The 24,566-nt window shown below is 51.9% G+C and overlaps 9 protein-coding genes across 9 annotated transcripts; 3 read left to right on the top strand and 6 right to left on the bottom strand.

The window, feature by feature from the left end:
* Nucleotides 1-4: 4 nt before the first annotated feature.
* Nucleotides 5-2,101, bottom strand: CORC01_03721 (uncharacterized protein; the record flags this gene model as incomplete). The annotated part of the gene is made up of 1 exon (XM_022615370.1): nt 5-2,101. One exon carries the CDS (start codon nt 2,099-2,101, stop codon nt 5-7), a length of 2,097 nt encoding a protein of 698 aa, XP_022478035.1.
* A 585-nt stretch (nt 2,102-2,686) lies between these two features.
* On the bottom strand, nt 2,687-4,472 carry CORC01_03720 (major facilitator superfamily transporter; the record flags this gene model as incomplete). The annotated part of the gene is made up of 5 exons (XM_022615369.1): nt 2,687-2,970; nt 3,029-3,404; nt 3,483-3,761; nt 3,823-4,205; nt 4,277-4,472. 5 exons carry the CDS (start codon nt 4,470-4,472, stop codon nt 2,687-2,689), a joined length of 1,518 nt encoding a protein of 505 aa, XP_022478034.1.
* A 1,407-nt stretch (nt 4,473-5,879) lies between these two features.
* CORC01_03719 (endoribonuclease L-PSP) lies at nt 5,880-6,414 on the top strand (the record flags this gene model as incomplete). The annotated part of the gene is made up of 3 exons (XM_022615368.1): nt 5,880-6,044; nt 6,135-6,292; nt 6,348-6,414. 3 exons carry the CDS (start codon nt 5,880-5,882, stop codon nt 6,412-6,414), a joined length of 390 nt encoding a protein of 129 aa, XP_022478033.1.
* A 269-nt stretch (nt 6,415-6,683) lies between these two features.
* On the bottom strand, nt 6,684-7,782 carry CORC01_03718 (uncharacterized protein; the record flags this gene model as incomplete). The annotated part of the gene is made up of 2 exons (XM_022615367.1): nt 6,684-7,299; nt 7,388-7,782. The coding sequence occupies 2 exons, from the start codon at nt 7,780-7,782 to the stop codon at nt 6,684-6,686; spliced, it is 1,011 nt and encodes a 336-aa protein (XP_022478032.1).
* A 1,645-nt stretch (nt 7,783-9,427) lies between these two features.
* Nucleotides 9,428-9,881, bottom strand: CORC01_03717 (dolichol-phosphate mannosyltransferase subunit 3; the record flags this gene model as incomplete). Its single annotated transcript, XM_022615366.1, has 3 exons — nt 9,428-9,589; nt 9,686-9,754; nt 9,834-9,881. 3 exons carry the CDS (start codon nt 9,879-9,881, stop codon nt 9,428-9,430), a joined length of 279 nt encoding a protein of 92 aa, XP_022478031.1.
* Nucleotides 9,882-11,047: 1,166 nt separating this feature from the next.
* On the top strand, nt 11,048-12,959 carry CORC01_03716 (rhamnogalacturonase B; the record flags this gene model as incomplete). The annotated part of the gene is made up of 5 exons (XM_022615365.1): nt 11,048-11,178; nt 11,252-11,681; nt 11,733-11,917; nt 11,975-12,620; nt 12,693-12,959. 5 exons carry the CDS (start codon nt 11,048-11,050, stop codon nt 12,957-12,959), a joined length of 1,659 nt encoding a protein of 552 aa, XP_022478030.1.
* A 1,558-nt stretch (nt 12,960-14,517) lies between these two features.
* On the bottom strand, nt 14,518-16,217 carry CORC01_03715 (GTP-binding protein YchF; the record flags this gene model as incomplete). The annotated part of the gene is made up of 9 exons (XM_022615364.1): nt 14,518-14,537; nt 14,613-14,649; nt 14,708-14,913; nt 14,967-15,330; nt 15,397-15,503; nt 15,557-15,592; nt 15,646-15,707; nt 15,765-15,925; nt 16,005-16,217. The coding sequence occupies 9 exons, from the start codon at nt 16,215-16,217 to the stop codon at nt 14,518-14,520; spliced, it is 1,206 nt and encodes a 401-aa protein (XP_022478029.1).
* A 2,462-nt stretch (nt 16,218-18,679) lies between these two features.
* Nucleotides 18,680-20,106, top strand: CORC01_03714 (uncharacterized protein; the record flags this gene model as incomplete). Its single annotated transcript, XM_022615363.1, has 2 exons — nt 18,680-18,894; nt 18,951-20,106. 2 exons carry the CDS (start codon nt 18,680-18,682, stop codon nt 20,104-20,106), a joined length of 1,371 nt encoding a protein of 456 aa, XP_022478028.1.
* A 240-nt stretch (nt 20,107-20,346) lies between these two features.
* CORC01_03713 (dimethylaniline monooxygenase) lies at nt 20,347-22,505 on the bottom strand (the record flags this gene model as incomplete). Its single annotated transcript, XM_022615362.1, has 5 exons — nt 20,347-20,906; nt 20,976-21,365; nt 21,427-21,676; nt 21,735-22,229; nt 22,335-22,505. The coding sequence occupies 5 exons, from the start codon at nt 22,503-22,505 to the stop codon at nt 20,347-20,349; spliced, it is 1,866 nt and encodes a 621-aa protein (XP_022478027.1).
* Between the last annotated feature and the right edge of the window lie 2,061 nt (nt 22,506-24,566).

Genomic DNA, 24,566 nt, shown 5'->3' with positions numbered 1-24,566 from the left:
ATGATCAACCTGCGATGACCTGTCTCGTTTGTAGGCTCATGATTGGGTCCGAATGTCCGCTATCTTCCATCTGTTTCAACTCCGCCATGAGATCCGGCTCACCCAAAAGCAATGTTTTACCTGCGACTTTCCAAGCCCCTTTTGAATCATCACCATCCACGGGGACTAATAGCCACGCCCTCATCCACGCGCAGTCTTCTTGCAGCAGGTCTGTTGGCACTGCTACCCTCATCCGAGTGTCAATATCACTCGCACGGAAGTTCTTCGTGAAGCTGAAACCCGTCAAAAGTGCATCTTTTCCATTTCCAGTACATGGAATGCGCAGAGCCAGTGTCGAGATCCAATAAATGGACCTTGGGTCCGTAATCCATGTTAAGAAGGCCATAGCAACTTCGACTGTAAGATGATCGTCGTTGCCAACCCCGGTTTGGCCGCTCGGAGAAAAAGCCATGAGAAAGTCCTCCGCATTGGGACGGAGATTCTCGTTCACTATGAAGTCGGCAAATATGCCCGTGTTGTAGTTCCACTGCACCACTTCACGATCGAGCTGGGCCCAAAGGCGCCTCACCAGGCATGGTCCACCCGACACCGCGGCAGCAAGGAACCGTCTTCGAGGCGTATCCATTTCCTCTTCAGGCTGGAAGCTCGGCATTTTGACTTGAGCTTTGAGCGGTGGCGGTGTGTTCCTGATAACGCCCGGAAAGACGGTGTACGTACGCTGAAGCTCCGTATCCGAAACCCACAAAACACCACGATTGAAGAAGACCAAGTCGATTTCGATCCTGTTAAAGGTTACGGCGTGGATCCCTTTGATACCGCCCAACGTGAACTTGTCGAGCGTTGTGTCCGCCGCCGTGACCGGTCGCGCAAGCCATGATCCCTTACCGCGAAACGTCAGGGGGTCCATGTTGGTGAAAGCAAGCGGCATCTTTTCACCCGCCGCCAGTGCTAGTAGAACAGCCAGATAGTAAACCTCGTCTATTGTCGGCTCCTCAGATCGGAAGAATGCCAGGCCAAGACCGATGAGGTTGAGGCATACGCTCAGCCTGTCCCCGGGCATTAGACACCCCGTCTGAGCGATGGCGTTGAATTTTGCCATGAAGCTGGACCGGATCTCACCGACCTTGCGTTCTGGGTTGTCGAATCGCGGCGACGTGCGATTTGCAAAACCGGAAAGGATCGGGTTGAGGTGCGTGCTTCGTTCAGTCTTGTGGCCGAGTTGTACCGTGATCGTTGCCAGAATTGCATGCAATGTAGTCCATTCTACCGTGACAGTCCGATCTTCACCAAGACCTAAGATAAAAACAGTGTTGTGAACCCGTTGATGCCGCTTGTCACTCCACGGCTCGGCAACCACGAATTCGTGATAACACCATGAGCGCTGCCACCACCGCGCCGCGGCCACTTTATCATATAGCGAGATTAGGTGTGAGGCCTCTCTATCATCAGTCGGGCCCCTTTCCAGAGCATATGGAGACCGATAGCCATCATATAGGTCAAACATCTCGGCCTCGTCGTTGGTGAGCTCGACGTCTTCCAGAAGTACCACCAACTTTCGGCAAGATTTGTAGACAACATCCATTGACGCGATAGCTCTCTGCTGCTCGAATTCGTCGCTCTGATTGATGCAGACCTGGTCTATCCATATTCCCTCCCGTGGATGCCCTCGTAATTCAAAGATTGCGTTCGCGAAGCGTTTCCCAACCGGCCACACACCTCCGGGTTCAGGCACCGAGTGAGGAGTTCCCGGCCAATCCGGGTTTTGCCAACTATAACTGATGGCTAGAAACTGTCTAATGACAAATCGACTGTCGAATGGGATTCCGGTTGGGCTCGAGCAAAGCAGCCGGAAAGCAGTGTCGAGAATAACGTCTGATGTGCGTCGCTGGAAGCGTTCAGCAGCCTCAGCGGACCACGCCTGGAGGTTACCGAGAATAAGGTCGGCTTCATCGCGGCTTGAGTCTAGGCTGCCAATGGACTCGGAGAAGAGATTGAGCTTGTTTTCTCGGGTTAACGACAGCTTGAACAGATCCTCTGAGATTTGCTCGACTTTGAGGATGTCCTCTGCTTGCTCAGGACAGTATTCGATGAGGCCAGGCATTGTGGACAGTATTTTCCGAGCCGCCTGACTGAGCCTTCGTCCCCAAGCTAAAATTCATGAGACTTTGGGGCCGGGAAAGGTCTGATGGAATGCGCACAAGGTATATAGTTGGCAGTCAGGGGAAGTAACTTCTTTAAGACCTTCCGTTGTGTGAAATAACGAGGTCCAACTCCCCCTCTTTGCAGTTGTGTGGGTCGTATGCTCAGCTAACTATCCGCAGGCACTTGACTTGTGGTGTGATCGTTCAGGCTGCAGCAAAGCCTCGAATATCCATATTCGCAACCCTTTTCGGTTAGTAGCTTGGCCAAGCCTCGTTACCTCCAGGCTAATCCAATTACGCTACTACACCGAGTCATAAATATGGAATACTAAACACAGTCGCGGTTCAATGAGATGGCCTTTCAACAAGTTGATCAGTTAAGTTAAATAGAGTCCAGATAGTCCTACAGGCTTGAGAAGTATTGGCATACTTGTTCGTTGGCCCGGGCCATGTAGACTTTGTGCCTAACTTAATCTTCGCAGCGGATCTTTCAATTTGACTGTTCTATTCTATGATTGATTAAAAAGTCGATGAGCTGAACATTCTTACAAGAACCATCGGAAGTGAGGGCTCTTGGGTCCATCGCCCAGCTTTGACGTCGGGACTTCACTAGCAGTCAAAGTAACGCCCTCGGCCCGGTTCCTCCTTCGGTTATCCCACATCATGTAGAATCCCAAAGCAAGCGCACAAGAGGCACCTACTACACCGAACGCAGCCGTCGTAATCAACGCGGGCGCGTATTTCGGAGCGTCTGGCTTGCGGAAGATGTTGCTGCTGACAAGACCCATGAGGTTGGCCAATGGAACACCAATTGAAGTCAGGAGCACACCTGTTGTCTCGATATTAGTCTTCACGTAGCACAGGAACATGGGGAAGTCTTGACTTACGTTGGTTTTCGTTGACAACGTTGTTGTTGTACCAAGTCGACAGAAGCACACTCGGCGCCGAAGTGCCCCAGGTCATCATGAAACAGGCATAGTATGCGAGCTTGATCTCGGCCTCAACATCATCGATGGCGGCGTATATGATGAAGCCGATGAAAGTGAGCATGAAGCCCAAGGCAATGAACGGGAAACGCAGGCGTCGCCAGTCTGAGAGAAAAGCGAGAATCAGGAGCACGACGGCACCGCTGACGTTCGGGGCCACCGTGTAGAGGTTTGTCTTGATGGTGCTGTAGCCCAGACGCTGCACAATTTGGGGCATGAAGAGGCCGACGCTCTGGAGCGGGACGCCGAGGCAGATTTCAATGGCGAGGAAGCCAAACTAGGAGAGAGTAGATCAGCAAGGGGTTTTATCTCAAGGACTGATTTGAAAGGATGAGAGGGTGGCGCAGAGGCTTACCGTTGTCGGGTGCTTGAAAACCTTGGCTGCCTCCCGCATCTTCATCTCCTCTCCAACCACGGATGAGCTGTCGACTCGGATACGGTGGTGAGCAAGCTGCTTCTCTTCTTCCGTGAGGAATTTAGCCTCTGCGGCGCTGCGCGGAAGATACCAAAAAGCGAAGACGGAGAATAGGATAGTCGCAGTCGCCTCAATGATGAAGAGCCATCGCCAGGGATGCAACTTGGTGTTGGTGATGTGGAACACTCCAAAAGCCAGAAGACCGGAGAAAGCATTGGCCTAAATATGGGTTAATCGCGCGTTCACGTATGTTCGTAGATTTGGTGGAAGGAGACCCTACAATGTTGGAAGCGGCGTAAAAGATGGCCAAGCGTCGTGCGAGCTCACCGCGACGGTAAAAGGTGGTGAGGTAGTAGATGACGAGGGGGAAGAACGCCGACTCCGCCATGCCGAGGAACCACCGCAGCGCAAAGACGCCTCCAAAGTTTTGCGCGGCGGCCATGAGCATCGTCATCGTGCCAAAGGTGAACATGAGAATGGGGAGGACAATGGCCGGACCGAATTTCTTGCCGATGAGGGCCACAAAGGGCGCGGCCGCGACGAAGGGCACGAAGAAGATGCTGACAATGAGGTTGTACTGGCCGTCCTTGAATCCAAGATCCTTACTCATGCCATCGGTTTCGGCGTTGCCCAGGTTTCCCTTATCGAGCGCGTTGAAGAGGTCTGGCGAGGAAGTGTCAGTGGTGATGGGTGCATCGTCCAGCACTGCAAGGGGAGCCAGCAGGCTATCTTACACATCATGGCTAGCACGGGCAAGATGTGAAAGTCCAATTTCCTGCACAGCGCGCGCTCAGCGGCCTTGTCGATGATTTGGACCACATCGTCATCGTAGTCATTCTTCTTGACGTGCTCGCCGTCTACAGATCCATCGCGAATTGATCCTTCGGACCGTACCGCCGGCGTGATTTTGCTGTCTTTTGCAGCCTCCATCGTGATTATCGGAGGGGTTCTGGTTCGTACAACTCAATGCGAGAGGAAAACCGAGAGCGGTGGTTGAAAGATTCAAGCAGTGCGGAACAGAGCAAAAGAAAAGAAAGCAAGGTTACAGTTACCCCAACTGGGACATACTACTTAGATACATAAGCTTTGGTCGGAGTTGTTGGAGTAGCATTTGCTGATCCAGCATATCTTTCCCTGATTGACGTATCTCTCATCCTGGCCGCATAGAATACTTGTGGCTGGTTCGTAAGTGTGAAAGACAAGCTCGTTGGTGGCCAGAGATAAGAGTGATACTCCAGGTGGGGTCTTTCATCCACGCACCCTCCTCCGGTATCCCATCCGTGCCACCCCTTTGCCAGGAGTGAGCTTCGACTCGACGTCAGTTCGCCGGCAGCGGGACATTTGCGACGGTAATGTGTATTCCCGCTACCACGAAAGCTATGAAAGTAACAGATCAATGTTCATCAAATTCAAAAAAAAACCCCGCGTGAAAGTACGTGACGCAGTAATATGAAGATAGCACGGGAAGCCCATGTGACTTCATGTTCAAGTTGGTATACAATTCTTAATCTCCAGTGCTCATCAAGAACGGCCTTCGGTCATCGTCCGTTATTATGCGATCTCTTATTAAGTCTTGACGTGGGAAGCGCTTCTCAAAGATAGAAATGAAGGACAACATGGCACATCTGCTTTAGGTTTTACGGCTTGATAAGGATGGATGCCGATGGCCGTGCTATTGCTATGACAGAACAGCCCATGTATCAACCTGCACCCCACAATCCACAAAGTTTACAGCGACTCCATAGTAGAGAGATGGGCCGGCGAGGACTGAAGAGCCGCTATCCGGCCCCTAAGACGAAGTTGGCCGGCGGTGACCGGTTCGTGGGTGTTCAGCATGACACATTCAAAGGCTCACGGACGCGAGCATCTCCTGATAAAAGCCAATTGCTACAGGAACTGCGTCCCACTTACAGATTGAACCGAGAAAGCGGGACAAAACTACGATTCTGAAGCGACCCGCAGGTGAGATACTCGGAGAAGATAAGGATGAGGTGTGCTATCCGGGGTGTTGAAACGTTGCAATCTCACTCACTCCAGGATTGCGGGGTTGATAGGACGATCCCACACAACTCTCCGCGGGCAGCTCAGGCTCATCCGAAAACGGAGCTTGCAATGAGCATTCGCGTCCAAGAGAAGACAATGCTCACGATGGACGCGATGGGCTATTGATGGAGTTTGTGGATAATCAGTCACTCCTATGATGAATACCTAAATTTCGCTAGTTGATAGATGACCAAAACAAACTGAATATACTAAGACAAACTCTTGCACTTTGCTTACACCGCATGCATCCATCGTCAACTCAAATAAAGTCAACACAACACCACACAACCAACCATGTCCTCCTCCAAGATCCCCGTTCTGACCGATAAGGCCCCCAAGCCCTTGCCCGGCATCTACAGTCAAGCCATCATTGCCAATGGCATGGTGTTCTGCTCCGGCGCCGTTCCCATGGACCCGGTGACTATGGAGATCATCGATGGTGACATCCAGGCACATACGGTACGTGCATGTATGCGCTAGAAATCTACCGATCTGCGGCCCTCCCATGCGCCATGATCGGACACCAATGTCGCTAATTGGTCACCCCAGCATCAATGCATCAAGAACCTTACCGCCGTCTTGGAAGGAGCCGGTACTACGATTGACAAGGTCGTCAAGGTGAACGTGTTCCTCGCCAACATGGACGACTTTGCTGCAATGAATGAGGTCTATTGCACCTACTGGGGCGAAGTCAAGCCTTCCAGAACGTGAGTATGATAACGTCCTTCATTTTATAAAAGATGCTGACCGGGGATAATTCAGTTGTGTTGCGGTCAAGACCCTGCCACTGAATGTCGACGTTGAGATTGAGTGCATAGCTGTTCTGTAGATCGAGTTAATTTGAAGAGGGAGGCCATTTAGGATGTATTAATAGACTGGAGATAAGAGAAGGCTGATACAAGGAAATGAATATCTATGATGAACATGAACATTTCAATCCCCGGCCCAGGTTTTCTTCTGAGCAGCATCTTCATGCTGTCGCTCACTTAGCATGCTGAAATCTGACATTGGGTGACTCTGGATTATATCGCAAATTGAATTGAAATGGAGCAGCCGACTCTGGTTTATTTCAGTTGTTATATCCTCACAGCCACCTCTCTACAACAACTCTACAAGCTTATCGCAGAAGTACGTGATAGCTCTCCTCCCATCTTCCAACGCCTCATCCATGGCAATAAAGGGATGCGGCTGCCCCTTCATAATATGCACATCCGTCTGCACACCCGCATCCTGGAGCTTCTTCCCAATAGCCTCGCCCTCGCTCCGCAAAACATCGAGCTCACCAACAACCACCACCGCCGGGGGCAGCTTCGACCACTCGCCCTCCCACAACAGCGGACTCGCCTCCGGGTGCGCCCAGGTCGCCTTGTCCGGCAGATAATGGTAGCGGTACCACATCATCTTCTCCGCCGGCAGCGCGGGCGTGAACTCATTCTCCCTCCACGACGCGTGCTCCGCCTTTGTCGAGTCGGCCGTGGCGGTGTTGTCGGCGACCGGAACGGAGAGCAGCTGCGCTGCCACGGGCGGGAACGCTGGTTGCTTCGTTGCGCGCTGGCATACGATGGCTGTGAGGTTGGCGCCCGCTGATGAGCCTCCGATGGCGATGCGCGTGGTGTCGAGGTTGAGCTTCTCGGCGCCGGTCGCGGAGAGGGCCCAGAGCACGGATTCCCAGCAGTCGTCGACGGCTGCAGGGAAGGGATTCTCTGGTGCGAGTCTGCGAGGAAAGGTTAGTAAGTGGGTACTTGCTGCGACGCAAACTTCGGCTTTGGACCGTCTTGACCCTGTGATGCTTTACTACTCACCTATAGTCTACGCAAATCACGACGCATTTCGCCCGATTGCAGAGGTGCGTGGCGATGACATTCTCCGTGTCAATGTTGCCCAGAACCCAACCGCCGCCGTGAAACCAAAAGCACAGCGGCCATCCCTTGGCGGGTCTCTCTCCCAAGGGCGTGAAAGCTCGCAGGAGGATATCCGGCCCTCTCGTCTCTTTCCTCGGAATGGTAAAGTCTTCTGAGCTCGCGACCTCGAGCTTGGGGCCGGCGCCTGGAATTAGGGTCCCGCTTGCACGAGACGCTGAGATAGGTTGGTGGTGGACGACTTGCTTGTCAAAAACAAATTTGTTGTAAAAGTCCTTGTACTCTGGGTTGATGCGGTCGACGACCGAGGGGTGCAGGGGATAAGGAGGCTCAGGCATGGTGGCGATGTCCAAGGGAAGCAAAGGTTGGTGCTATTAGGTCGACGGCGTGTTGCAGGCTGGCACTGGAGATTGTCGAGCTGCTATTAAGCCTCACTTCCCAGCTGTGTCAAAGCAAATGTTCAATCGGCAACTCGCCGTCTTTAGCCGGGAAACTCCTCCGAGCTCCGGTCAACGGCCGGATGCCCTGTCCGACGTGACACCCCGCCTGAGCAATGGCTTTCAAAGGCAAGATACGGATACCGAGAGCTTTATCGGCGAGTGGAGCAGTCTGGAAGGTTAAGATTTGGCCCATCAATGCTCTCAGGGGTTGACTTGCGTCATGCTACATGACCCCTCCAAACCCCGCATGGGTCAATCGTCAAAAGATGTCGATGAATCAGCACATCTGCGAAGATTGGATGAGGCAGCATGAAATCTGTAAGCCTTTTGAACCGGGCTATAAATTCAGTGGCCTACCAAACTTCTCATTAACCCGAGCTGGGTTGGAGAGAGACGGACCGGAAAGGCCTCAATCCTGAATCGGATGAGCTAGCCAGGGTTGGTATGTGCCCGTTGGTTGGTCTTGATCGAGATGTACGAGCCGAACTCCGGCGCCTGCTTTCATCCATGGTAGCTTCGTGTTGTCTGTGAAAAGATTGAAACGAAGCACAAGTCTGTGCTCAAAACGATGTTATCTCGAGGAAATTCATCCATGAAGACGACCTGAGGTCCGAGAAACTCGCAAATCCGGATCCGACCTTGCCAGCGGGTGGTTCCTATCCGATCTTCGGGCCTCTAACGGTAAAGTTGAAACGGACATGGACACAAGTAGAAAGCACAAGGCAGAGGAACGGTTGAACGGAGCCAGGTCCGGCAATCGCATACAAAATTCATGTTGTCAGGTGGTGGTGGCCCAATGGAACTTACAATGTTGACGAAACTCTGAGCTCTCTGCACAAAATAAAAATCACGGCGGGAAGGATACCCTGGAAGCTACTAGAGCACTCCTCCGAGCCACGTTTTGACGAAGCAACAGGCAGCACTTACGTGGAGTCTGTTCCCACGCCTGCTCATCATTATTGCCTAGTTCTTTACACGGGCTAGGCCAGTCATGCTCTCAGGTACGGTGGGCACAGCATCTCGAGCAGCCACTCTCGTCATGATTACCGCCTTCGTCACGCTGGAGGAAGTGGTCCGTTATCGGTTGCTTCACGGGCTCCTTTTTTTGAATGGACGGAATACCATGAGGCAACTCTCTCATAACTCAGACCTGACGACTGGGCCTGGCAGGATTGCTACAATACTGCGTTCGGCCAATTCAACGATAGCTCTTACTCGCGCCAGCATGTAGTCACAGACTCTTGATCTTGAGAGAACCGTGAGCGTATTGAACGGCTGTCGATGCCCGACCATTCCCCACGTTTATACCGAACCGTGACAAGTCTCTCCATCGCGTACTCGAATCGCATACGTGGCAGGGGTAGCGTCGTTGAACAAGTCTCTTGTGGACGCGAACGACGAGAGCGTCGTGAATGGGTTGCATGCAGGCGTCGACGCGCCGTCTTGGTTAGATAATCTCAGGCTATGTCCCCAAATATCCTACAGCATCGCCATGTCGAGTGCAGCATCGAGTTGAAAGTCTCTTGGATATATTCACATTCTATTAGTCCACGTCAACACCAAGCTTCCGCAGGTCGACGACGGCCTCATCAATCTCGGCCATGAGTTCCTTGTGCGCCTCGGGCACATCGTTGAAGGTCATGACATTGTATCCGAGTCGGGCGAGGAGGTAGGAGCCGAAAGAGATGAGGGCCCAGAAGGGCAGCTGTGCGCGCAGAAGTTAGGTTAGCAAGGTTGGGCCGGCCCGCAGAGGTTGCTGGGAGGGTTCTTTCGGGGCGGGGGTGCGAGCGCGGCTACGTACAACGGGGACAACATCATTCTGGATCTTGGCGGGGATCGGGATGAGCTGCAGGAAGAGGGCGAGGTAGAGCTGTAGGAGACATTGATGGTCAGCAGGTTTCGTAAAGAGGTGGAATAGCTGGATACAAGGGAGAGAGGGGCCGTCGTACCGAGCTCACGAGGAGTGCAAGAGAGATGGTTTGCTGTGCGCGGGTCATGATTGCGGATTGTCCTCACAGCCCGTTTATATAGTTGGAGATGAAATCCGAGGTCGTTGGCTCTGCGCAGAAGCGATCGTGGTTGAAAGGAATGACGGGAGAGCTGGCGAAGAGGTGACAATGCTTCTGCCCTTGGAAGCGCTGCAGCAGGCGGGAAAAGGAGTCGCGAAGCTGTCCAGAAATCTTGGTGGAGCTCCGAATGACTAAGCAAGGCATATTAGGCCCTGGACATACCCCTGCATTACCGCAGTTAACGCGTCAGCCCCACTGACGGCAGCCCAATAAGCGCGCCGCCTTCAGCGCCTTCCTCGCCTTCCACCACCCCCTTCAATGCATGCTGAGTAATCTCATCGGCCAAAATACAAACTCAATTGAGTCTTTCCTACATGTATTCAGCCGCTATCCTTGAAAACACTAACCCTTCATAATTACGTGGTGATCTTATTGCAAACCTTATGGGTGCATGGTAATTCATGATGGAGCCCTCAGCAGCCACCTTGCAATAGGGGTTATTCATCATGGTTTTTCAAACCCCCGGCGCCGAGAGTCATTGAAGATGTCAATACGGTCTGCTGGAAGTAATTCCCAATTGCTATCAAGGTGTTCAACATACGGCGCGTAGGGTAGTAGCCCGGTCAAGGCAAGTGGTAATACAACGTGGTCCATTAGACTCGAACTAAGATTAACTCATGCTTTGGCTAGCCCTGCCGCGTTACCGAATGCCTGACTCTGAATAGCCGTCACAGATATAGTGCAATGGATTAACGTGCTCAGGAACGAGGAACTCGCACCAATCGCATCACGGACCACAAGCTGGTCGCTGTCGGGATACGCATGCCATGGGACTTTGAGACGAGGATGAGGGAACTGGTCGGTGCATGAACAGGCAACCTCTGGAACTCTGTTCTACGCTACGCTTCAATAAAACAAGGTTTTTGGGACCAATCTACAACGAACTGGAAGGGAACGAACGCAATGCAAAGTCCGTCGGGCTATCCGGAAATAGCGAGGATCAAGTGAATGGCAGGGTGGCCCATCATGATTGAAGTTTGCTGAGTGAAACCAGAATTCAGGAGTTTATAAGATTAACATTGGCTGCCCTTGAGGCGCACGACAATAACCTGTGTGCTGATCTCTATCAGCTTGCTGTTGTATCCGGCGCCAAGATGCACACCCTCGGCTTTCTGACGTGCGTTGCTGGACTCTGGGGCACAGCATCCGCAGACTTCGGCCTGACGACATCAAACACCTCGTACACGGTCGACACGAACGGAGGACTGGTGTTCAAGGTGGACCGGTAGGCAAGATGCTTCTTCAAACAACGTTCACAAGCAAGACACAAAGATTAGGATGCTAACGATACAACTAAGCGCGAATGGCGACATCACCAGTCTCATTTACAACGGTGTCCAGTACCAAGAGACGACCAAGATGTCACAGATCAACTCCGGTTTGGGCACCTCAAATGTCACAGCCGAGACCGTAAACGGCTACATCAAGATTACTGTCAAGGCCGGCTCGCAGCCCTTGACACAATACTATGTGGCCAAGTCAGGTGACCCGATCATCTACATGGCGACTTATATCACGGGCGAGATCGCCCCTGGGGAGCTGCGCTGGCTCGCTCGCCTCCAGCGCAAGCAAGTGCCGACAGGTGTGCATGGTAATGTCGCCGATCTCGATGGGTGCGAAGCCTTTGAGGGCAAGGACACATTTAAATGTCCGGATGGTACCACTAGATGCAAGATGTACACATCCGATCGTTTCATCGACGACAAAGTCCATGGCGTAACGGGCAATGTAAGTTGAGATGGCGAAGAACGGGGAGGGGAGACCTGCTAACATTCATAGAAAACTGGGGTGTGGATGGTCATGCCTGGAAACGCCTACGAGTCCTCTTCCGGTGGCCCCTTTATGAGGGACATCAACTCGCAAAGCACCGCCGAGCAGGAGCTTTACTTTTACATGTATAGTGGTCATCTTAGGACCGAGCGTTTGCGGGTCGGTCTTAAGGGTCCCTACAGGATGGTCTTCACGTAAGTGATTTCTGTTTCTTATTGCCTGATCTCATAGATTGCTGAACAGTAGCAAAGCTCCAGCACACAGCCGCCCTCAGCGAACGTCGACATGAGCTTTTTCGACTGTTTGAACATAGATGGTTATGTCCCTGACAGTGGACGTGGAAGTGTCTCCGGCACCGCGACGGGCATAACAGGGAATTTCGAAACTGTGGTGCATTGGTTCAATGGTGATGCGCAATACTGGATCAAGGCGGTCGACGGAAAGTTCACATCGCCGCTCATGAAGCCCGGGAAATACACGATGAAGTTATACCGAAACGAGTTCCCCGTCGCCAACACTAGCGTAACCGTCACGGCGGGCGGGAAGACGACCCAGGACATTGTCTCGACCGAGTCCGAGCCGTCGATTATTTGGCGCATCGGCGAGTTCGACGGACAACCCTTTGAAATGAAGAATGGCGACAAGTTCCTGAGGATGCATCCCTCGGATGTCCGCATGGCGAGCTGGGGAGGCGAGTACACCGTCGGCACGTCTCAGAGCAAAGACTTCCCCATGGCCATATTCTCCAAGATTGGCGGCAACGCCACCATTCACTTCGATCTGACTGCCGATCAGCTGGACGGGGTTGTTGTGCGCGTCGGGACGACGCTATCGTTCAAGGGCGGAAGACCTAGTATTATTATTAATGGATGGCATGCAGCCGATCCTGGTCCTCCGGTAAGTGTCACCACCCGCAAACTTCATTGCGGAGGTTTTTGGAAAAAAAAGGTCTAATACGACTCCCGGCAGACACTCATTGACTCCCGCGGGGTGACTCGTGGTGCCTATCGCGGATACGGTGACGTGTACACCAGTGAAGTACCAGCGAGCGCGCTGAAGACAGGAACGAATACCCTCGTACTGGGGGTACTTGGAACGGGGGATGGTGCCTTTTTGAGCGCCAACTATATCATCGATGCAATTGAGTTGCAGGGTAAAGGGGGAGCCAAGAACGCTACTTCGCTACCGCTACCTGCTCATAGGCACCAACGGCATACTAAGCCCCATCAAATATGATTGACTGCTCAATATAAATTTCTTTCGCGTTCAGGGAATTTGTCTGAAGCATTGATTTCGCTCATCTTCGGCTTCGACTGTGCTTTCACGAGCAATAGTCTCTCTATTGGTCCGCAAGTATGATGAGGTGCCGTGCAGGTCAATGCTCCATGGCCGTTGAGATGCATTACAACGGCGAAAGGGATGAACAGGACACCGCAAAAAAATTCAGGAGAGGAGTAAGGTATTTCGGAAGCAGCCAGGGTTCATAAAGCTCAAAGAGGCTGGTAAATCTGACGAAAGGCTGGGCGGCCCAGAGTCCCGGCTCAGAGTCCCGGCTCAGAGTCCCGGCTCAGATCTGACAGCTCCGTCTCGCATTACCGAGTCTGGCGAAGGAATGCCATTCCAACAGTCACCCACGTGTAGTACCCGCTGTTTCACGATAGGTGCAAATGATAACATGGAAGTCAACCCCCATGTTACTAGAGTAGAAGGTTTTTAGGCCACCCAGAAGTAACGCTACGCTGGGAAAAATAACTTGCGTGATCGAGCTTTTCAACCCCAAGCATGTGCCAATGTAAGGGGATACGGGGCTCGTGGGACTGAAATTCGGGTAATGGGCGCACATAGTCTCTTAGACTTACGGCTGTCCCGTCTCTGATATTAGTATCTCCAGAGCACATGTACGGATACAAACAATGATCACGAATAAGTCTCACAAGGTTCAATAATGGTTCCTGCTACTTGTCTAAGTATGGACCTTGAGCGCGCGCAAACTCTTCAAGAGGCCTATTAAGTACATGAATAGGCCCAGCACTAGGTAGATCACTCCCAGGCCCCAGTCGCCAGTTCAGACAACGTGGGCATCTTGCTTTGACAGCCAACGTTGCGCCCCCATATCTTCGCCTATGCCGAGCCTGAAAGTTCCAGTCGTCCATGGATCCATGGTGCCTCCATCAGGACTAGTCCAAGGTCAATCTGAACCCGAGCATGCGACGAAAATTATATCATGAAGTTAGAAACCATCTAAACTTCAGTTGCCAGATAGCTCCTTGCATTTACAAGCCAATAATCCGCTCTTTTGCAAAAATCTGAAGTCCCATCTACCCAGTACTAATGAAAGTCGCGGCCATTTTATCACTCGTTTCAGCCCAGAGCGCATAAGTAACTTGGTCTATTTGAGTTTGCGCTTCTACCAGTCAAATTAGTCCCGCGCTTGCGGGCTTGCTCTGTGCCATTCCCAGCGGCACGGCGTCCCCGAACACCGACATTTGCAGGGGCATTGGCGGCACACCTATACCATCTTTCGCCCCGGTAATGGGTTCAACCAGCCGAGATTCCTACTAACGGTCTTTTGCTAATGTGTTGTTCCTAGTGTTGCGGGGCAGCGCGCAGGCGACAAGGCTACGCGTAGGAGTGCTTGGCCATTTGCGGTTATCGTGTGCAAAACACATATCTATGTTAAATCGTGAAGGCTGTTGGCAATCTCGGGCTCCATAGTAAACATCTAAACCTGAATAACCTCCTTGTCGAGACCAATTGCTATCTAAGTCTCTATGGCCGCCGGATGAAGAAAAATCTATTTCTTGTTTGAAACGTCTGAGACAGATAGTCAGCACTCTCCTGTGATAGAAACATGCAGGTACTTAGTATCGGGGGCGACTTGTAACGTACTGAATTGGAAATGGATGATATCTCCGTCTTGGACAACCTAGGAGAAGATGAAGTTAGCGCTGCAGCATCAGACGGCGTCTGGTCTGGCTACTTACGTAAGACTTCCCCTCTTGCCGATACTTTCCAGCAGCCTTGACTGGGCCCATGGACTTGCCACCTTCACAGAGATCGTGGAAGTCTTGGTAGGCGACCACTTCAGCTTTGATGAATCCCCTCTCGAAATCGCTGTGGATAGCTCCGGCAGCCTGCGGTGCAAGGCAACCCCTGGGGATAGTCCAGCATCTGATCTCTTTCTCACCAGCTACGTACAAGTCAGCACGAAAGTCACCTAAAGGGGGCAAAGTGTGAGCAGACCAGTAAAGTAGTATTGCAAGCCGAGCTTTGTGAATCCCTCGGTTACGATCTTGTCCAATTTTGACTTAACCTTGCTCTCTTTGAGGAACTCGGCCAGGGCAGCTGGATCATCCTTCAAGCTGTGGACTTTCTCTTCAAACTCGACGGAGAAGGGGATAATGTCTCGGGGAACGCCTCCGTGCTCGGTGACCCACTTGGCTATAGCCGGCAGGTACTTGCTCTTCTGTCTGAGGTAGTCCTTCATTGTCAAGTTGACAAGGTAGATGGCTGGCTTGGTGGTGATGAGCTGTATCTTCTCGTTGATGAGCGCAATCTCGGCCGGCGTCCAGCTTCCGTCTCTGACTGGCTGATCCTTCTCCAGCATCTACCTCGCGGTTATGAGCATGTTTAAAACAGTTAGGCCTATGCGACTGGGAATCTCCAGACTCACCGCTTGAATCTTTGTCGTTGTCTCCGTGAAGAGAGGCAGCATCTTATACTTGCCACCTGCCTTTCTGACGATTTGTTCCTCAGCGACGATTGTCTTCTGCAGAATGTCTAGATCAAGGGGGGTTAGCTGGCGTCAAGCGGATTCATAGAGCAATACAAACCGAGATCTTTCTTGCAAAGCTCGCTTTGGATGGTATCTAAAAGATGAACCGATTAGTTTTGTCAGCTGGAGAGAGTTGGCTGAACTGACCCAAATCCCGGACGGGATCAACAGAGTCATCGACATGCAAAACCTCATCGTTATCGAATGCTCTGTTGAGTCATCCAAGTCAGTGTGGAGGCGCGTCAGTTAAGCCGTGGTTGCTGTACCTGACAATGTGGTACATGCCGTCAACGGCCTGGATATGAGACAGGAAGGCGTTTCCAAGTCCCGCTCCTTGGGAAGCACCCTTAATCAGGCCGGCAATGTCGGTGACCTGCAGATACGCCGGGTACATGGACGGCGGCTTCCAAAGATCGCAGAGAAAATCCTAACACGTGTTGCTTACTTCAGCTATTGGACTCATTGGGGGGCCTCTATGTACCCTAAGGTAGGCAGTCTCGACTTACATATCGAGCGTCGGGAACAGCACATCTCGCCTCATTGGGTTCAATTGTACAAAAGGGGTAGTTCTCTGCAGCGGCGCTCTGTTCAGTCAAGAGGTTGAAGAGACTCGACTTTCCCACGTTGGGCAGACCGACGCAACCCATCTTCAGGTTCTTGCGAACCCTTCCAAATGCAACGACATTGTCGGTAACAACTTCAACCTTTTTGGGGGGCATGATGACTGTTCTTGGCCAAGCACAAACGAACTTTTACTACGTGAAAAAGCTCGATTTTGGAGGGTTGAAAGAGGAATGAATCCTTTCAAGTGCTGGCAAAGTTTTCCGATAATGGCCTGATAATTCACTTTTAGGCCCACTTAACGACATGGGTCTGGTGTGTTCTTGCTTCATATTACCCCGCTCACTCTGCTCACCTTGGGCATTAGTCTGTTTGATAAGAGTAGCTATCTGAAGTTGCGATGCTGAGTGAGACGATTGTCCTTGCATAGTAGAGTGCTTTGCTTTTGCAGCAAATCGTGTGTGAAGATGGAGTTGCGATCCACAAGCAGCATTCATGAGTTCCACCCAGGTTATGGAGCTCCTCCTAGAAGTATAGGTACTCAGGTAGGCGCCTAGTGCTGAATTAGTAAGAGGACGGCATTTTCTGCTCAGAATTTACTCTGGAAGGCAAGACTTGATTGAGGTTTTGGTTTGGGATCAGGTCGGGTGGTGACTAACGTATCTCTTCGCTTTAGCCCAAGTAATGATGCAGAAATTATAGAAAGTCCTGAGAAACATCCACCTGTTTGTCGTGCAGTGACTTGATGAGCCACCCGTCGATGTCGGACTCTCAATTGAATTTCTCGCCGTAATCATCAGTCCCGGCTGGGGTCCGAAAGATCTCCCCTCAACTTCCCAATACCACACTTCCACACCTCCCCCGGGAGCCCTCATGGCAACTATGTATTTTTCTTTTCATTTGCTGACGGTGGCTTGTGGTCCGAGTTTAACAAGAACACGTACATGCTTGCGCCCAAGAAGCCCGTGCCGAACATCCTCTGTTGTCTCAAGTTCACTAATCTTTGGAAAACGGGTTGCAAAATGTCCCTCCCAACGGGAGAGTGAGTGAAAATGGATGTCAGATGCCGTTTTGAGATGGCCGGCCTGGAAATAGGGAGAAAAATGCCTTACAAGTGAGTGGTCAAGGATATTAGTAAGAAACTGAAATGATAAGTATAGATTGAGTAGGCACGTACGACATTTGCCCCATCATTGTTGCAGACAACCGTCGCGGGCAAACTAGCATTGCCAACTTTAATAATTGACTCTACAGACTGTGAGTCTATGTAGGTACTTATGCAGTGAAAGTTGAAAACAGTTGGAGGCATGCATATCTAACCTAGTGTTACGTACCCCTCTGCGCTGTCTGAATAACCCTCATTCCAAGTCGCCTCTGCCAGTCTTCCCGGCCAAAACTCAAAAAATACAACAACGACAACTACTCCACGTAATCAGAGCTTGGAAAAGCAAAATTTTGGACACTGTGGGAATTGAACCCACGACCTTTCACAAGCAAGCGCAATTAATCGGATCCTGATGAGGACCGGAATGAGATGCGAAGCGAAAATCATACCCCTAGACCAAGCGCCCTATGATTGATGGTCTGTCAGCCTGCAGAATCCACTAAGATCCGCATACGGGCAGACTGGATCTTCGTGGAGCTGCATAGTCTCTGCCTCCAGCTAAGAGACCAAGAATCTGGAACCCAGTCTCAGACTGGCAATAGGAGATGACAGCTGACGGGTTGCTGAGGTTATTCTGGATTGCGGTAGCTGTCGGGCTGAGGTAGGGAGCATATGCACGGCCGGAGAGAGTCTCCGCAGGATTCGTTCGGAAAGTGGATTAATGGTGCAGATTGGACCTGCACAAACCGGAGCAAACTGTTGCGACACATTCCATCGTGCTATTCCCGGGAGATGAGGAAATCTTCAGCCCAATCTGGAAAGTGCCATCGTTAAATTGCAATTAAGTGACTTGCATACCAGAGCACGGAAACTGAGACATGTCCAATTAGCCCGGAAGACCCCTGGGGATTTCTCTCTGGTCTGGACCCCGAGTTTTCGGTTTGGCGTTGTCTGACTGACGGCGAGAAACGCAAGACAACTAGAGCAGTAAGAAAACAACAGTCTTCTCACAATTAGCTTTGCAACCAGAATCGAGTCTGCATGTGAATTGAATGCGCAAACTTTGCGCAATTATAGTGGATGCTCAGATTTGGTTTCTCAAGTCAGTAGCTTTAGCAACTCAATATGAGCTAAGGTGCAAATCTGAGTGTCTAGCAGTCGTAAAAAAAACCAGAAACTTTACCTCTCAATGAAAATGAAGATCAATATTCAAGGCATCAAACTCTGCTAAAGTTATCTTGGTGCGATATCTGCTTTAGTCAACAGTCAGACGCGACTCTCCATGTGCTGGTCTCGAGAGTTCACCACTGTGGAATGCAAAACACCATCTAGTCACCTGTTGTAGCATTGCCTAAGCCCAAACCCAAAACCACATTCCATGAAGTTCGCCTACGTATTGAAAAAAATATCGCTGAGCCTGCCTAATGGCGACTTTTTAAAACTCTTTCCTTTAACACCTTGCCACTGACTCTTCCGACACGACCTGCCTTGAGGCTACTACAAGATTACAGCATCATGTCATACCGAGGCCCGCCAAAGAACCCTCTGATCGTGCTATCAGACGGTGTGTGGACTGGACGAGAAGCGGGTTCAGAATCCAACATCCACCGACTGGCAAATCTGGTCTGGGGAGAATACGGACTGCCAAAAGACGACGATTTCGCGCACATCCACCCTTTAGGAAAAGCGCACTATGTCAACAGCGTGCCATTAGGGAGCACCTTCATGGAGTAAAATGCCCTCCCGGTATGAACTTCTTCGAGATTTGCTGACCAAGTTCTTCAAGTCATGTTATCCACGGCCTCAACGTCCAAGACATCGAGCAGCAATGCATAGACACTTACGAGTACCTCGTTCACGGCTACACCCCACAGGAAACAGAAATCTGGATGTTTGGCGTTTCAAAAGGATCATTCATCGTCCGCTCCGTTGCAGGCATGATCAACAACTGCGGTATCGTGAAGCCAGTATACGGGCTAGAGGGGGATGTTGACGTGGACAAAACACACCAACTCTGCCAGGAGGTCTACCGCATCTACCGATGCCCGTCAGAAGCCAACGCGCCAAAGACGGAACAATCGCGAACCTTTAGAAGGAGGTACAGCTGGGCTTTGATCGGGGACGGGGACGTCATCGAACCGCCGATTCGCTTCATGGGAATCTTCGACACGGTGGGCGACCGCGGCATCCCACAATTCGCGGGCGCCGTCGGCCTCGACTGGCCCAAATTCTACGACCAGCACGTCTCGAGCGTCGTGTCCGAAGTCTACCACGCAGTATCGCTCCACGATCGCCTCTACGCTTTCCAGCCGTGTCTGATCTCCCGCGACACGGAGTATGGGCCGTCGTACGGGATCACCGAGCGTTGGTTCCCGGGCACACACTACGATCTCACTCGACAGAGCTTCAAGATTGTCAGGGGCGTGCTCCCGCAGCGACTTGAGAGCGTTCTTCCGCCGTGGGCGTGGACAAGCAAGACGATTAAGCCGAATGAGGTCCTCGCTGACCTTGTTTTCAAATGGATGCTGGAGTGCATTGATGCCCATGACCCCTCGGGATTCGTCATACCGAAAGGCAACCTTTATCGCGAGCTAGATGGACTCAAAGCCCGTATTTTGAAAGGGCAAAACACTGGCGATGGCGACGTGTACCATCGCATCCTGCAATTTGTGCCTTTTGGGCGGTACTTTGACCTGGCGTTGTCGACAGCCTTTGGGAAGTGGCAAGACAACCAGCTTTACAGGATGCTCTTCGCCTGTAGACCTCGACTGATCCCAGAGTTCAACGCGTCCGTGTACAACTACAGAGGCCCCGATCCCAATCTGGATGCCAGGATTATCCAAAAGTTGGCCAACCTCCCATCTAGTTCAAAATCACCCGAGAAGCAGGCTAAAACGCGATACCCGTCGACATCGTATGACAATTGGCTTTTAAGGCGATAGATCTGTGTTATGTGTATGGTAGTAGACAGTTGGGGTGATTGGTGTACGATTTTGCATGTAACATATATGGTGCTTGCATCTGCTGGCAAAGTCTTGCGGATTTGTTGTTGATTGTATACTAAGTAAGTACCTAATTACGACTAATAGTTATCTTCCTGTCTGAAATAAAAAAGTGTTTCGTATCGCTGGTCTTCTGTAGTCGAACATCTAAAAACAAGGAAAATGGTCGTTACGTCGTTATCAACACTCGGGAAGACGAATCTGGCCCCCTTTCCGCGTCCACGGGCGGAACAGGCTCTTGGTCCACTCCCACGTATGAATAGCCATGCTCATCGTACCGAACATGAAAAAGGGTATCAGGGAATTGGCAGTCATGTACATAATCCCGCCGGACCGCTTGACGATATCGAACAGTTCGCCGCGCATGATGCGCAACGACTCCTCCTCATTCTTCCAAGGGCCCACCAGGCGGAACTTTGCATTGAAGTTGCTGCCCATGGCCCAGGTATAGAAGGCTTTGAAGCCTTTGGAGAAGACGTAGCTGAAGCGCGGTGCCGAGCCGATGTCGAGGGCCAGCTGGTAGACGTAGCTCTCGTGGTCGACGCCGCGCTTTTCGGCCCACGGGTCTCGGCCGCATCGGGGGTGGAGCTTCCAGTCGATATCGTAGCCGGGGAGGGCGTTCGGGTCCAATGGAAGGCCTGTCGGTGACGGTGCTAGGCCAGGTACGTTGGGGTACTTTGATCGGAGAAGTTGAAGGATCCAGAATTGGGTTTGCATCTCGGCGAGTGTAGGGATTGCACCTGGGAAGCTTTGTTAGTGAGGAGTTTTGGAGAAGAGTTGCTCCTGAGACTGAGAGACAGTAGACTTACCCAAATTAGGCCGCACAAAGCCAAGGAAACCCACTGATACGTCGTTGCTGTGATAGATGGCTCGCACATCGGCCGTGTCGGGCGTGCCATAACTCTCGTCAAGGAATGGGAAGCGACGGGTATAGCCAGTTGCAAATAGTATAATATCGGGTTTCACAACCATTTGCTTCATCTTCTCCGACTCTGGCCTGCCAGTCTCGCGGAAGTGCAACACGCCATCCTCATCAACGTACTCGGGCCAGGGAGCAACATCAATGTACCGACCCTTGGTGTCGACGTCGAGCTCTTTGATGTAGAAGAAGAATCGGCGAATCCTCTCCATGACCGAAATAGGCGGACGCCAAGGCGCGGAGATGTAAGGCACAGCACGGGTGGACTTGGCCGGGAAGACTGCGATGTTCGGTTAGTCGGGTCCTGCAAGTAACATGTATTGAAGTAGATGGCCGCATACAGTGATCAATGTGCATCCTCTCCCGACGCATTCCGCCGACGTGTTGGTCCCAGCCAACAAGCGTTCCACCAATGAGCGAGAAGGTTACATCGATCTGTTGGTTGTAGAAATCCCATAGCAGTTGGCTTGACTGCAACTTCGGGGGAACGTAGGCAGTGTCGAAGAGACTAGCGATAGAACAATCGACGGGCTTATCGTTTACTTTGCTATTTCTGCCCCAGAAACCAAACATGATTGGTGTTGGTGCGGTCTATGACGAGTTAATATCTGCTTACACAACCCAGCTTTTCGGACGCTCATCCTCTTACCTTGGGCGCGACGACAAACCCATCTCTATGGCACATGACAACGTGCTTGACAGTTTCTGTCGTCGCCGCGAGCTGACCGAGATCCTGGCCAGTCTCCCCTGTGCCAACGATGACAACGGTGGGCTTGTCGCTCTTGATGTCTCGGAGTTGATCTCTGGTCTTGAATTGCGATGAGTGGAGCACTTTTGGAACTCTCTCAAGCCCTGGAATAGGAGGAATGCGAGGTTCGAGATTGAGCCCGGAGCAGACGGCAACGGCATCGCAGGCGTAGTCGAAGTTTGTGCCATCCTTGCGAGTTACGGTGACAATGTGCCCTCCGCCATCTACGCGTTGGGTGCGAGTGACTTTGGATGAGCACTCAATGTGAGGACGAAGCTCGAAGCGATCACAATATTCGTTGAGGTACTGCACATAGACAGCCGGGGTGACATAATCAGCGGCATCTCGGGGCAGGCGGTGATCGGAGAAGGCGGTCAGGTATTTGGACGAGACGAGCTGTGGCCAATGGCCATCCGGTCAGCTTTAACAGACCTTTCCTCCGATGAAGAGATAGGATAGAAGTGATTGAGAGCAGGTTGAGTTTAATAGTGGCAAACTTACTTCAGCATCCTCGTACACTCGATACTTGAACGTCCCTCCAATGTCATCCTCGGCCTCAAAGACCCGGATCTGGATAGGTTCAATCGCAAAGAACAAGTGCGCCCATTTCAGATATCTGGCTGTCGCCAGACCTGCGGGCCCAGCACCGATGACAGCGACTTTGAGAGGCATAGTTGGTTAGCGTGCGCGGACGTGAACTTTCAACGTGCCCTATCTGCAGGGTCCTCCGATGTTGTGAAACATGAAGGGACGTCTCTCAAGAAGAGGGTACACCCTCCACCGCTACGAAGGGATAGCAGGCAGCGAGAGGATTAGGCACGAGGAATAGCGGGAATTTTGTGAGGGAGTGGGAAACAAATCCGCTCATGAGACGATGAGGGAAAACGGTCGGGTCTTATGGCTTACCTCACACGTTGGACTAGCATCGTCCGCACAGACAGCGCGGTACACCTTAGTGTAGGGACGACGGCGAACCTCGGTGGGTGGAAGGGGAACCCAAGGGGAGGCAAGGTGTGGTAGCGAACGGTTCAGGTTCAGTGTAGTTTGGGTCGGCGGCCCAGTCCAGTCTCGTCTGGTCTTGCTTTGCCTTCCCGAGTCTCTCGTTTTCCCGTCAGCCCGTCAGGAGAGAGAGAACCCCTACTCCGAGACCAGGCATGGGAAGAGGAAAAGGACCGGACCTAACACCGAGCTAATGGTTCGGGTTCCATACGTGCGTATGGGCGAACCAGCCCGTCGGAGGGACCCTCTCGACCCTTCCATGGACCCATGCTAGTGAACCCAATTGTGAGGTTCGCTCGTGGTGGATAGACCTTGCCAAGGGTGCAGTAGCGCCACCTAGTCCCATGCGGAAACGAGGTCTTTCCTTGTTCTCGTCATCAGACCCTCGAGACGTGAGCGGGGTAGGCAATATCTTCAGCGGGGCGGTCCCCGCGAGAGAGATCGGCTCTTGTCTGCTGTGCGGTTGTTGTTTTTTTTGGATTACATTGTCTTAGATGGACCGAGGATGTCGTCTTTGCTCTGTTGGGGAATGTGATGTGGAAACTCTCATATCATCTGTGCCCCCCTCTAGCCTCTGGGTCCGGTACTTGAGAGTTAAGACGTGTGGAGTTACCAGCATTTATGGATACTCTCTGGGATATGCCTCAAGGTCAGGTCCATGTCATCTCTGCTACTATAGCAAGACCGCTATCGACAAAATGAGCTGTCCCATCCGGCAACTTTAGGAAGCCTTGCATATCGGTGACCACTCGGTCTGGGCCCGGCGTTCGTTTTGGCTCAGGGGCACAAAGACAGCCGCCATGCGGCGCGGCGGCGTAGTCCCAAATGCTGCAAGACAAAGCAAAACGGCGCCCCCGGTGGTTCCGGCAATTTCGTCTGGCTAGTCTGGCGTGGCTGCGTGCGCCTGGCATCTTCTGGCCCAAGCTGCGTTGCCACACCCGCCGCCGACTCGAAACTCAATCTGCTGTCACGTCTGTCATGTTGGATTACGGAGTCACGGTGTGATGGGGCAACAAGATTTACGTGCGTACTTTTTTTTTGTTCGTGATAACTGGCTCATCGACCAAAGTTTGTCACATTTCTGCAAACATGTCTACTTCCTCCATGGCGACGTCACATCTTCGAACCTCCACATCGAAATCGAACAGTCTGACCGCCACTTCGATTCCGAAATTTGGTCCTGTCAATCGGACCCGGACAACTGGGTCATTAAAGATCCTCCTCGGTCAGAAAGACCTCCACCGTGTCCTCAAACTTCAGCAGTCTTGGCGCCGTAGCATGAGTCTCTCTCTCACCCCTTACGTCACCTTATGGTCGAACCACGCTATATCCACATGTAAGACATACCGCATTCGTCCGTTGTTGCATGGTCGTTACCCACTGCATCAGGAACTTTCGCTGATTTCTCCTCCACCGCCGCTTGAGCGCTCCCCTTTTCGTCGCCAATATTCCTTCTACGATGACCGTGGCCCTTGACCGAAGCACTTGCGGCACATCCGCAAGTCCCGTCCTGCGTGCGGGTAGTCCCGCGCGTCCCCAAGCCAGTGCGGTCAATTCACTGCACTGCACTGCACTGCATTCTGCTGACGAGTCCTGGCCAGTGAGACAGAAGCTAACTAAGAAAGTATTATTCAGTCTGAGCTTTTTTCAGAATTCTTTCGCCAGGATCCACGACAGGCTGTGGTCCCATACTGTACGTCGGTAGCGAACGACTGCATGCGCGGACATTTCTCC

Source organism: Colletotrichum orchidophilum (genome assembly GCF_001831195.1).
Source record: "Colletotrichum orchidophilum strain IMI 309357 chromosome Unknown Scaffold_23.1, whole genome shotgun sequence".
NCBI lineage: Eukaryota > Fungi > Ascomycota > Sordariomycetes > Glomerellales > Glomerellaceae > Colletotrichum > Colletotrichum orchidophilum.
This window is presented reverse-complemented; position numbering and strand designations above follow the sequence as displayed.